The sequence below is a fragment of the Nelumbo nucifera genome, chromosome 4 (assembly GCF_055504915.1).
Source record: "Nelumbo nucifera cultivar China Antique chromosome 4, China Antique-T2T, whole genome shotgun sequence".
NCBI lineage: Eukaryota > Viridiplantae > Streptophyta > Magnoliopsida > Proteales > Nelumbonaceae > Nelumbo > Nelumbo nucifera.
In genome coordinates this window covers 45,549,943-45,564,098 of record NC_142652.1, presented here as the reverse complement: position 1 = coordinate 45,564,098, position 14,156 = coordinate 45,549,943, and the positions used below count along the sequence as shown (strand labels likewise).

The 14,156-nt window shown below is 36.0% G+C and overlaps 1 protein-coding gene across 1 annotated transcript; it reads right to left on the bottom strand.

Moving 5' to 3' along the window:
* Window positions 1–229: 229 nt before the first annotated feature.
* On the bottom strand, window positions 230–2,519 carry LOC104606992 (trans-cinnamate:CoA ligase, peroxisomal-like). The gene has a single exon (XM_010272474.3). It carries the CDS (start codon window positions 2,166–2,168, stop codon window positions 399–401), a length of 1,770 nt encoding a protein of 589 aa, XP_010270776.1. The 5' UTR covers window positions 2,169–2,519; the 3' UTR covers window positions 230–398.
* Window positions 2,520–14,156: the final 11,637 nt, after the last annotated feature.

Below are 14,156 nucleotides of genomic sequence, written 5' to 3'. Positions count from 1 at the left end.
AAACCCAACTGCCAATTCATTGTCATGGACTCATGGTATAAAGGAGGAGTTTGATGGCCCTCGCCAACCTCAACTGTGTATATTTATAGATATTTTTTTCCGGCTCCATACCAACCTCAACTGTAACAGCATTTCCATTGCGGTTGGTCATAAAGTGCTTTGTACCAGATATATACTGTGTAATAAAAAGGACACATTAACCAGAAGACAACTTGCATGAGAACTGAGAGACCCAGAAACCAAAAATGGACGATTTTCATTATAAACACACAGAAAAGGGACATACAAATTAAATCAATTATTTGATGATCATGATCATATAGCTGCTAGTATATTCACATGCTTAAACGATAAGACTCATGATGATTAATTCCTCAAAATTAATTCTAAACAGTTAACTAAAGACGAGACATTGCTAGAACTTGTTCCTGAGGCTGATGTTTATAGTGGGACCGTTGGGTCTTGCCTTGAGAAGACTCTGCTGTGCTCTGAGGAGTAGGCTCAACAATGGTGAAAGATTTAGCGTATTCCCTCAACTGGAACTTCTGAATCTTCCCGGTGGATGTCTTGGGGAGCTCCTCCATGAGCACTACTTTTCTGGGGGACATGAATTTGGGGAGATTGTTGCGGCAATACGCGATGATGTCTGCTTCTCTTATTGCTTCCTCTGATCTCTCTGCTCCCTTCTTGAGGGTGATGAATGCGCAGGGCGTCTCGCCCCACCGGTTATGCGGCATTGCAACGACGGCGGCCTCCAACACTTTTGGGTGCTTGTACAGCACCGTCTCCACCTCCACGCTGCTGATGTTCTCGCCACCGGAGATGATCACGTCCTTGGATCGGTCCTTGATTTCCAGGTATCCATCTGGGTGGATCACACCCACATCGCCCGTCTGGAACCAGCCGTTGTGGAAGGCTTTGGACGTGGCCTCCGGGTCCTTGAAGTAGCCCTTCATGATGCTGCTTCCTCGTAGCACAATCTCACCAACAGTCTGTCCGTCTCTTGGGACGCTTCTCATGGTCTCCATATCATTTTTGACATCAACATCAGCCAGAGTTAAAACGCTTATGCCTTGGCGCGCCTTCAACTTGGCCTGGTGTTCACGTGGCAACCGATCCCACTTTGCCTGCCACTCGCACACCAGTGCAGGCCCTGTAGCTTCTGTGAGGCCGTAGGCGTGAGTGACATGGAAGCCAAGCCGTTCGATCTTCTCAAGAAGTGGCGCCGGAGGTGGTGCTCCACCGGTGAGTATGTGCACTGGGGAGGCTATCTCTCGGCGCTCCTCGGGCCGTGCCTCAAGCAGGATGTTGAAGACGATAGGCGCGCAGCACATGTGCGTTACTCTGTGCTCCGCGATGGCTCGGTACATCTCCACGGCGCATGTGTTGCGAATGCATACGTTGGTGCCTCCACGAGCTGCAACGCCCCATGTGAAAGTCCACCCGTTGCAATGGAACATGGGAAGTGACCACAGATAGACTGGCTCACTCCCCATTTCCCATTGTAGGATGAGGCTGAGGGTGCTCAGATAGGTGCCTCGGTGGCTGTAGACTACTCCCTTTGGGGCGGAGGTCGTCCCAGATGTGTAATTCAGTGCTATGGGATCCCATTCCTCCTTTAGTTGATGCGGTGGATGCTCAGGGTTGCCCATCTGGATTAGCTGTTCGTACTCGAGCTCGCCCAGGCGGATTCCTGTTGGCGAGTCAATGTCGTCGATGACTATAACTAACGGTAGGGACGATTCAGCTTCGTGGCTGCAGTCTGCCATGAGCAGCTTCAGTGCTTCCCTTGCCAATGGCACATACTGGTAGTCGACGAAGAAGGCTTTGGCTTCGGAGTGCCTGAGAATCGTGGCAATGTTTTTGGCATCGAGCCTTGTGTTTATGGTGTTCAGCACGGCTCCAGCCATGGGCACAGCAAAGTGCATCTCATACAGAGCTGGAACGTTGGGCGACAGCACTGATACCACATCATTCTTGGATATGATGTTCAGCAGCCGGAGAGAAGATGCCAAACGGAGGCATCGCTCGTGGGTCTGCTTCCAGGTGAAACGGGTTCCGCCATAGATGACAGAGGTGCGGCTTCCGTAGACAGCCGCAGCTCTGTACAAGAAGGTAAGAGGAGAAAGGGGAACATAGTTGGCATCGCATTTGGGTAGTTTGTCCATTGGGAAGAGTGACTGTGTTGTCGGCTCAAGGTTCTTTAAGGAAGGTAGAGCTGAAGAAGAAAAAAGATATGGATGAAGAAATTAGAATTGAAGAATTGATGAGGGGGAGGAGCGGTTTGTGTGGTAGACGTGAGGACGTTGTGATGAGATTTTATAGATAGTATTTGAGTGCGGAAGAAGGGACTGGGCCCACGTAATAAAGCTAATAAAATAGTTGTTGAGTGGAAGTCGACGGGGAAGGTGCAAAGAGGTTACTCTAGTGTTTGAACATGGACTATTGACCCGAAAGAATTGCATGGTTTTTGGTTTAATTTTCACATTAAGTGGGGCTGCTTGATTTAAATTTAACTCTGGTCCAATTAGGCTTTGTTTGTTTGGCTCATGTGTTTTGTCTTTCTCAGTTGCTTTTCTTCATGCCTCTGTTTGTTTGGTCCCCAGCGGTTGTAGCCCTTGAATCTAGTCTTGTTCAAGGTAAGTTAGACGGTCTAAGCCCAGCTAATGTCTGCTGGACCAAATTAAAAGATATTAGGTCTTCCTCCTTTTTCTCTTTTTTGTGGAAGAGCTTCGACAATTCTTTAATTAAGCGTCACTCAACACAAGTACCACTACAAGAGTATTAGATTTTCCAGGTAAAGAAAATGTAATTTCCTAGCATTTTGCCCGTGGAAACTAATGAACAGACTACACACTGATGATTTCTGGTTTAGCTTATTGATTTTATTTTGCCTGGTGGAAATCCCCTGTTTTGGAACACTGATTTCGAAATCCAGATTTTTCCCCTGTTTTCCTTTTCTCTGATACCCAGATTTGGAGAACGGCAAAGACAGGCTGGGCGTGTTGGGCTGCTCTTTTGGACCATCCATTCTAATTTTGTGGTTGTAAGAGCTAAGAATCACTTAAAAAAAACGGATTTATCTTAATCACAGAATCACTTTATTCTCATTTTCTCTTTAGAGCAGAATTTTAACCAAACATGGCCTAAGTTTTCACAGAATTCCCCTGTTTTTAGCAGCGGTTTGGAAATTTAGTTTTGCCCTCATTTATCTTATTCTGTTTCTTTTCGGTCTTTGGAGAAGGGAAGGAAGGCTGCTGTTTTTGGGCCTCTCGTCAAAACAACAGGCAGTCAGGCACCGGGGGAGTGCGTTTAATTGCTTAAATATAGGTTATAGTTTGACTATACTTCTTAGGTATACCTATGCTATATGGGCCCACTTTACATAAATAGGCCTCCGACTCCGATTGTGGAGAGTTTCAGACCACCAAGAATCCAAGCCTCTTCCGTTCAAAGTCAAACGGAAGAAAATCAAGAAACTGTAAGTAAGAAAGAGAGGGGGGACCAGTTTGTTTCTGTGAATCAATCGCCAAAGGAAGCTGACAAAGGCTGGAAGCATTAGTTTTAACTTGAGGAGAACCAGGCTCCGATAATCTACAGGTTTAGAACTGTATCCCATTCATTAAACCGGTTTAATCAGGTGACTTTCGACTATCATGATTAAGCATTATTAATGAGAAGGCATTATTCACAGTCATCAGATGGAACGAACTTAAATCAAGATTTTCCATTTATGAATAGCAATCAAGTGCATATTTTGAAATAACATTTAAGGGTATTTTTGTCTTTCACTTTTTTCCTATATATTTAAGTAAATAACCCAATGAATTTTTGAGGAATATTTTTGTGGTTGTAGGAATCACTGTGATAGAAATTACTAGAGCCCCGTACGATATATGCATGGGCTGTTGTTAAAAGAGGAATACTGTAAATCTATAATGATCAGGTTCCTAGTAAAAAGGATGTGAAATTGTGAATAATCTATCTTTTTTTTATTTTTATTTTTTAAATAAAACCCATAAATTTCTAAATGGGAAAGGAATCAAGAGATAGTAGGCTGATGTGGACAAATGCATCTTTATTATATAATGGAAAGAGGCCAGAGTGTGTGGAGGCCAGGTCTCTTGTCACAGGCCTCACTTGCAAGGGTTTTCTTGCTAATTTTAAATTATAGGAATAGATTATAACTAATTCTTGTTCTATGCTCAAAATGCATTCTAAGAATTGTTTTTATAACAATTTTATCTTCACCAAAGAATATTTATTTATTATTGTTTTCTATCAGAACTTATTCTTCAAATAGTGATTTTTTAGAGCAGAAAACACAAAATGAACTTAGTGGGTTTGGATTTACTTTAAACGTATTCATGTCAACTTATTTAACATAATTAACAAATATGCTAATTTTGGGTTGACCCACTTAACACAAAAATGGCCTATTTATGACCCAAAGTTGTAAGTATTAAATCTTGTATGTATATTTGGATGAAATAATATTATAGTAGATAAGGATGGTATTGGTCGAATGGTTTTCATGAATTTGTTTAGGTAATGGATAATTGAATGCTTATTTTACTATTTGTCTATTCAATATCTAATTTAAACAGGTTAGTCATGTTGATTTTGTGTTAATTCAGTTTTTAAGAGTCATTTAATATAAAATTAAATAGGTTAATTCTGTTAATTTGAATTACACGAATCGTGTCGTGTTACCTGTATTATAAACAAGTTGTGTTTGTATTTAAAAAATTAATATGATTAATTAATTGTATCATATTTGTATTGACCCATATATCCTAATACATTTACTTTGACACAAGATGAACATAACATGAAAACACAAAAGACCAACATGCCATGATGCAACAACACTCGCAAATAGTAATGGCTACAAATCGGTCCCTATTTCGTGTAATTGATTGTTCTCGCACTTTAACATGTCTACTACCATCATGGGGTATGAATTGGTCTACCCAAATGAAATCATTTTTGTGTGCATGATTATAAAAAAACTCTATTATTAAATATCCAAAATATTTCATAACAAAAAACATATAACCAATAAGACATGTACCACTCTGGTAGGGTGGTACATGCTAGTTTCGGTGAATCTGGCTGAAGCAACGATGAGTTTAAAACAAAGCAGTGATGGTACAAATCCAGGTACGATGAGAATGAATACAACCTACCCGTTGACGTGTTCCTGGCAGGAAATGTCACCGGTCCTTCCTACTGTTCGCTTGCCATCCGGTTGTTGACACAGCAGGAGCCAAGAGAGTCCCTCCTTCCTCTGAGATGTGCAACGGTAATGGGAGGAGAAGTGTCAAATGAAATGTGATTGTTAAGACTTATTTCTATCATTTCGTGTGAAATACCCAACATATGGCATGTGTTTGCTAATAGGTTAATGTGGTGCGAACCGCACATTCTTTGAGAGTTGATTTTTGACTCCCAAAATACATGTTCTTTAGGAACGATAGAAACGTTCTCATGGAACATTGCTAAACAGGGCGTAGAGTACCTAAAGTGGGATTTCTTCAAATTAAAACCCATAATCAATTATACCTTAAATATTGTTCTCTTTAAATTTAGTATCTAACCTTTTGGTATCTTTTTATTTTTACTTTTTGTTTTTTAATTATTATATGTTTTTTAGGACAGGTAAGGTAAAAATAAATTATGAGAGAAAAGAATGTATAAAGAGGGTTCATCCTACAAATAACCACAACCTAGAGAGCCCCAAAGCCAACAAAACACTTAAAGTACTGATCAAACCACTCAATTCAATAGGACAAATAAACTACCTTACCAAAGCCCAAGCAAGCCGAAGACGAGCAGCAAATAAAGGTGCTAATGAGTTGGATGAGTATGACGTTCTTCACACACAGAAATCAAGGGCCCTGAGGTGGTTTTTTGGAAAGTAGCACTTCAATGCTCATGTTAGTGAGTAGAATGAGAAGATTGGTCAGGTTGAGTTGGTTGGACTGTCATAACCAGACAAGTTGAAAAGCTTAGGTGTGCAAGAGAGAATATAAGTCCAGGGAGTTTAAGAGTTCAACTCCGGATCTCCTGCCCACAAGTATTCTGCCCATGTCTACCCACAATACATTACTGAATTGAGAACATCTCCCCTTATATAATATTATGTAAGAGTATGAGATGTTCTCCATATGTGATTGTGATGTTATGTGAGTAGACATAGACAAAGTTTATGGGCAGGAGTCAGGAGATCTGTGAGCCACACATTGCAGGACGAGGAATTTGGGGCCATAAGTGCAGACCTTGGCATATGGTAAGTTCAATTGGCATTTACCACATGTCCTCATCCTACTTGAGACTTGTGGCATGCACTAATCCGTGGTCAAATAAGGTCATGCCATGTTGTTCAGGCTCAACTACGTGTCAGTCCTCAGCCTAACAATGTGTCATTTCTCTGTGGTTAACTCAGGAATGTGATCAAGATCATCAAGAGATCTGAAATGAATTCAGACCTTGAGTCCTCTTGCATCTTTGCCACTTGTTGTTCACCTGATCACCTCGCACTTATTTTTAGGGGACAAGGTATGACTGACTCTTTTATTAAAAAAAATCATATAAAAAGTATTAATATCCTTAAGAATATTTCTGAAATTTTCTAAGAATAAAACTTGTCTCTTCATATTTAAATTTATTGATAACAAATGAGGGCAAATAGCGTAATTAGTTTTTTATATTAAATGAATTGAAATGAGGTAACTATAAGATATTGAATGCATTCAATTCCCTCTCGTTAAATCCAAAATTTAAGATATTAGTTTGTATTCACCTTCACTGAATCATATACTTAAGGCATTTTTGTTTTCTTCTCGTCATTAAATTATATTAATTAAGTTCATACATAATAAATTAATAATTCCAATAACATAAAAACTTATACTTTTAAATTTAACCTAGAAAAAATAGTGTTTTCATCTAGGTGGTATAAGAAGTTAAACCATTTTGGGTCAAACGGGTCAATCCATGTTGTCACAATTAAATAATAGAATTCAAAAAAAGATAAAATGCAAAAAAATAGAAATTAAAATATGAAAACATTTTTAGCATCATATATTCGATATATTAAACAATAATAAGAATGATAAATGAGAACTATTTTTATTAATGATGAGAATGAAATGTAAAATTTAAAACCAATTAGAAATAAAACTATTTTCCTATTCTCTCTTATCTCATATCTAAGGTTATTCTCTCATTAAATCTTATATTTAAGATATATTTTCTTATCATTAGATTTTACAAATTAAATCCACAACATTATTTTAAATAAAACCATTTTCTTCCCTCCTAGAGGTGATTAAGCAATTCAACCATTTAGTATCAAATAAGTTAATAAATAACTTCATAATTAAATAAATAAAAAATTAAAATAAATAAAACATATAATACAAAAAAAAAGAATTGAGCCTATCTCTAATATTGTATATTCATCGTACTAAATAAAAATAAGTATAAAATATAAGAAGTATTTTTATTAATGATGAAAATGGAATGCCAAATTTAAAATCAACCTAGAAAAGAAATGATGTCATAGTCATATAATAAAATTTTCAAAAATAGAAAATACAAAGAATCACATAATAAAAAATAGAGAAATTTTGGGCATATATCTAACATTATACATTTATAAAAAATAAAATATTGGGTACATATCTAATATTATATATTAATTATATTGAACAAAAATAAGTATTATACATATGTATAAGCATTGTACATAAGAAATAATTTTATCAATGATGGAAATGTAATACAAAATTTAATGTCAACCTAGAAATCAATCTATTTTCCTTTTTGGGTGGTGGATTAGTGGTTTGTGTCAAATGGTTTAATCGATAATATGATAGTTAAATAATAAATCTTTAAAAAATAAAAAAGTACAAGTAATCAAAAGAATATATAAAAAATTATATATTAATTATGTTAAACAAAAATTAAGTGTAATAAGTAAAAATTATTTATATAATGTAGATGAAATATATAATTTTAAACTGATCTGAAAGCAAAGCTATTGTCTTATCTAGATGGTGGGTCAATGATCCAACTTTTTAAAGAAACTAATGATATCATAATTGAATAATAAATAATTAGAAAAAGATAGAACACAAAAAATGAAAAAGTACAAAATTTTGACAAAAACATTTTGAGGACATTTATAATGTTATATATTCATATCATATTAAATAAAATTAATTGTTAAAATGAAAATTATTTTTATTTATGATAGGAATGGAATACAAAATTTAATAATAATAATAATAATAATAATAATAATAATAATAATAATAATAATAATAATAATAATTTAAAATGTCCACGTCCAATGCCTCTTACTCTTCTTTCTCACACATGTATACTTATTTTTAAATGAATTAGTACAAATATAACAAGGCAAAATTAAACCCTTTATGGGTCTTCCTAGTCTCTCTTAAAATTCACATTTACTCTTTAATAAGACCATTCTTAACTCTCTCTCTGACCTTTATAGTTAATGTTTGTAACATCCCCCCTCCCCATTAAATCCCTCTTTTACTTAACTCTTTTAATTCCTTTTCACTCTCTCTAATAGAGTAGGGGTATAAATTAGATGGATTGAGTTAGGTTAAGGGCCAACCTAAATATAAACCCTACCTTGGACCCAAACTAATGACAAAACCCAAAATTTCCCACCAACACATGGGGTGAATCCAATTTTCTTCTTATATAAAAGAATAAAGACACCATATCTCCTATCATGGGTTATTAGTTTTTTATCTATTTTTATTAATTTAATGTAGATTTATTTCATAGATATTTTTGGTTCAACAATAAAATACAGTAGGAAAGCATTTAACATGAGCCTTTGGTTATCTTTGTCAATTCAATTTTGAAATTATTTTTTAAGTTGGATATTGATCTCATGTTAAAGCACTTTTTTTTAGGCATAATAAGGCTACATAGCTGTGGGAGTAACCCATAACCCCCAACCTTAGTGGTAGTGGGATTTGACCCTAGGTCTCTACTACAACTAACCAAAAGAACCCATCAAATAAGCCTCCATCATTTGATTCTCATGCTAAGCACTTTGATTTATATATTTCTCATAATATATATATATATATATAAAGAATAAGTGCTCAATAACTAAAAAAGAAAATAACTTTTTCTAAGAACTAGAAATAGGACAACCCACACCCTTATATGTGGTTTTGGATTATGACAGAAAGTAAACATGCCAATATATCCTTAAAACTTTAGAAACCTTATTTTCCATGAATAACGATAGCAATCTGAGATTAATTGAAGAATTGCCCCTTAGAAAAGAAAGTTTCCCCTATTACATGTGGTGTTGCATTGAGAGGATTGGGGTGAGTGTTCAAACTTCGATCCATTGGTTGTCCATGCATGTTTGACATGTCTGTGAATAGAGAGGACTGAAAATTCTATCAGTTATTTGGAGGACACTGACACCCTTGTCATAACACTACTCCATTTTCATTTTGACTTTCAGATCTAGTTGATGTTTCTGCCTGTTTATAACCTCAGACGTGGCCAAACCTCAAAGGATTATTATTAGTGCCCCACCTAGAAAGCCTGTGAGCTATGTTTGTTGGAAACCCTGTTGAGGGGTTCTAATTTGGGTGGGCCAGGCCCGGTTTAAGGTAAATTTAGGCCCAAGTTCAAATTTGACCTCTATAATTCAGGCTTAGCCTCAACCGAAAAAATTGATATACTTGGATTCGAGTTGGTTGATTAGGCTCAAGTGTACTAAAAAGTTGGGTGGGCCAGGCCTTGTTACGGTCTGTGTTAAGGCCATCTTCAAAATACCTGAGGCTAAGCCTAGGCCCAGCCCATACAAAAATCTGGACCGGGTGGATCCCCCTACAAAAATATGATTTTTCACCGAAGCTTATAAGGAAAAAGTAGGGAAAGGAAGGAAAAGATGTGGATGTTTGTAAAGGTTTTTTTAACTTCTTTTTCCTTTTTTTACTTTTTCCTTTAAACCAAACACAGTCTTAGTGACTCTTCCAAAGCAATTGAGTGAAAGCAACTCAACCAATACTTTACCCCTCCCATTAGTCGGCCATGTTTCAATACCATGGATTTAGCTATTTGATAGTTAATATCAATCCCACTTGATCCAACGGTGATGAGACTTTAGTCTTGATGGTATTCAGATCGCCCACGTTCCTGTTGGATGACAGCTCAGATAGAGGGATGTTGAGTCGGCAAACTGATCTGCAAGACAGATGAAGTCAGAGTACCTGAGAGAATGAACCTGAACTGGTCACTCCGATGCTTAAGTTAGCCAAATTGATGACAAAAAAGTAGAGAGTGAGATAAAAAAATGATCTCCATTTGCACTTAATCGCATATACCTTTTGAAGGAATGGAAGAGGTTCTCAAAATATCCTGAGCGATAAGTCTTATCGGTCCATCATCCCCGGGGCACGTTTTACCGGAGCTGGTTGTGATCCTTATCCAATTCCTCACAAAGTGGGTGGAACCAGGGATCATCTTCCGTCGAATGGGTGACGTGCCTCCGTTTGTTTCGAAACTGATAGGCATGCCCCCTAGATAAGGACAGTCTATCGCATAGGTCGGTATCCAGTCTACAGCTAGATACTTAGGTCGTTGGCTGCCCAAGTCGAGGGTGTGCAGGTCACTCGAGGTCGTGGGCCTACTCCACTGAAGCGAGGTGATCCACCCTGTTGAAGAGCGATGAGCTGGTCTCCTACTGGTCAAGGTCCAAGAGGTGATCCATGCCAAGGTGTCTCATAAAATGGTTCGGGCTCGCCACATGGCACTTCACGATTGGCAGGCCAAATCACCCCTATCAAGTCTATGGATCATACTCATTTGGTCCTCCATAAGCCCATCACCACACTCTTCATATGTATTTGTTTTTATGTATGTGTATATAGTACTATAGTCCAAAATTGTTGATATAAGTGGGGGAAAGTGTTAGAATCCCAACATAAGGCTACTGTATACGTTTTCTACTGTCATAGTCAAGAATGGCCTCTTCTTGCTGAAAAATATCCAAAATAGGAGAAAATTATAAAAGGCTTTGGAGCAAGGAGAGGCCAAATGGTGTGGCAAACATTGCTTTTGGCGGTGTTCAGAATCAATGTCAATTTTTGAGAAAACGGTGCTGCATTGATATGCCATTTTCTCAAAAAACTTTTTTCTTTTTTTTTTTTTATTTGGTAATACTATTGTTGCTGCCACATATGGCATTTTTTCAATGCCATATGCATTTTTTGAGAGGCAAGTTGAAGGTCACTTCCCCACTTTCAACCTGAAGGGGGTGTTAGCAGAGTCTCTCCGTAAGACTCAACTTCTATTTGTTGTAAATATCCCATCTACACATAACCCTGGACATATATGTGTACATGGAGATCAAATCAGCCCCCCACAACGTCCCACAGCACATCCCCACCGTGTATTGGGAATATCTCTCAAATAATACCAGAAATGATGATATCATATCTTTGAGAAATATTTTTAATACACGGCGGAGATGTTCTGTGGGACATTGTAGGGGGCAATCTTGTGGCAGGGGCTGATTTGAACTCGTGTACATCTATTTGAAATTATACTCTATACAAAGTATAAATACAATACAACCCCAACTAGAATCATTATCATAGAGTTTTCAAATTACTCTTGTTACTGTTATTATTATTTTTTACTCTTTTAGGTAGCCTTTATCATTTCCAACTCAAATGTGAGAAAAAAATTCAGTATGTGATGAAAATACATCAACTTGTCATTTGGCATTCCTTATTTTAAGGACTCATTTTCTTTTTGCAGTTAAAATGCCCTTATGAACACTGAGTTTTTAACAGAAAAAGGAAGATAAGTCTTTAAAATAAGAAATGCCAAATGCAACCTAAGAGAATTGGACTCTCCTCTATCTTATCCGAGGCTGTACTTAAGCATCTTGCTTCCACATCACCCACTTCAAACTTCTGAAAGGGAAGATTATAGTTCAAGCTCCTTGATTGGCCAAAGCATTTGGTCTCTTGATAATTAGCATGATCTAAGGCTCATAAAAGTTTGATCCTAATATGAATTCACTCCGATTGGCTAGATGTCTCTGATGACTTGGTTTGATCTGGCAATCCATGTCAATTGATTCCTATATGAGGGCTAAAACATGATAGGGCATTATTGATGGTTGATCTATGGTATGATTGAGATGATTTGATGGGGATAGTTTCTCTTTTTAATGGCTTTGGTATTAGATTTGGTCCTATTTGATCTTAGAATAAGAAAGATTCTAAATGAAGGCCAATATTAGTCTGACCTTCGGCCTTGAGTTCCAGGGGCATATCAAATTTGATTTGGTTAACCTAGGAACCACTTGACTTAGATTTTATGCTCTTCACAGCTATGTAATTCAAATGAGTTAACTTGATGTTTAATTTTTATGGATTTTCCTAGCTAAAGCACTATTTAAAAAAAAAAATTAGGGATGCAAAATTGAGGTGTCTATAAGGCTGTGTTTGGAAACGATGCAAATGGAGTGTAAATTTTGGTTCAGGGTAAATTTGCACTCTATTTCACTTTTAACTGTAATGGATATGCAAATATGAATTTCAATAAAGCATATGCTTTTTTTTTTTTATCAAAAGCCCACTTGAATGCAAATTTCCTTCTTTTTTATTGATGTACTTTTACATCTTATTATCAATGTAAATATGCATTGGTCTGTCATTTGTCAATGCGTAAATGTAATGTTGTCAAACACAGGTAAACGTGAACCAGAGTGCAAATTTACCCTGAACCGGGATTTACATTCCATTTGCATCATCTCCAAACGCAGCCAAAGTTGCGTTAGTTTTGCACTAACAAATTTACCTTCTTACCAAACAGAGTTTTAGTTTCAATGGATGCAAACACAAATCTCAATAAAGCATATGCCTTTTTTATCAAAAGCCCAGTTGAATGCAAATTTACTTCCTTTTTATTGATGTACTTTTACATCTTATTATCAATGTAAATGTGCATTGGAAAATGTATTTTCTATCATTTGTCAATGCATAAATGTAATGTTGCCAAACAAAGGCTAAAAGTTTGTTTGGTAAGAAGATAAATCTGTCGGTGTAAAACTAACCTAACTTTGCAATTTATATGAACCGTTTTACATTATACATATTTGCATACACACTTATTTGTATCGTTTACAAACACAGCCTTTGCAATGTATATGGACCGTTTTACACTACATAATTGCATTCACACTTATTTGTATCATTTCTAAACGCAACCTAAATTTCTTCTCTTTATTTGAGGATATATGATGTTCTGAACAACAAAGTTTAAAGAGACAACCCATTTTTACATAGAAAACATGAGAAAATAGTTTTCCAGTTTTCATAAATAATGCTATATATTCATTAAACTTTTTGTTGAAAAAAATGCTTTTGAGAAAACTTGATTTAAAAAATGCGATTCCCTTAAAACTTCCCATGGTGCACTTTCATATTTGTCTAGACTGTTTGTAGAAATTAAAATTGTAGTATTTCACAAATGTCAATCCTCTATATCTTCTTGGAAGGGTTTTTGAAATGGATTCTCTCTCCCACAATGTTCTTGTGGCTACTTATGAATGCAATTGTTCCTGTAAAAATTGCAGAATCTCTCAGTTGCCAATTTCATGAGATATTTCAGTGATGTATGATTTCATAAAAATGCAAAGAATGGTTTTTGTCAATGATAAAATATTTTTTTTGCATCATTTTAATATGACTGGAATCTACTCGTGCGAGTAGATTCCCACGTGAGAGAATCCACTTCGTATTAATTATATAAATTGTTAGATAATTATCTAATTATATTGTTATATAGTTATCTAATTATATAAATATAATAGTTATTATATAATTATAAATATTGTTATTATAATTAACTAATTATTGTTTATATAATTATCTAATTATACAAATATATAATAGTTATTATAAATATTGTTAATAACTAGATGTTGAACCGTTCAAACGGTTCGAACATTTTTGACTATTTTTTATTTTATAATTTTTTTTTTATTTTTTTGTCAAAATTGGTTGACCGTTCGACCCGGTAACCGGACCCCTTACCGGTTTGGTCTTCAAGTCGGTTTTAAAACTCATGAT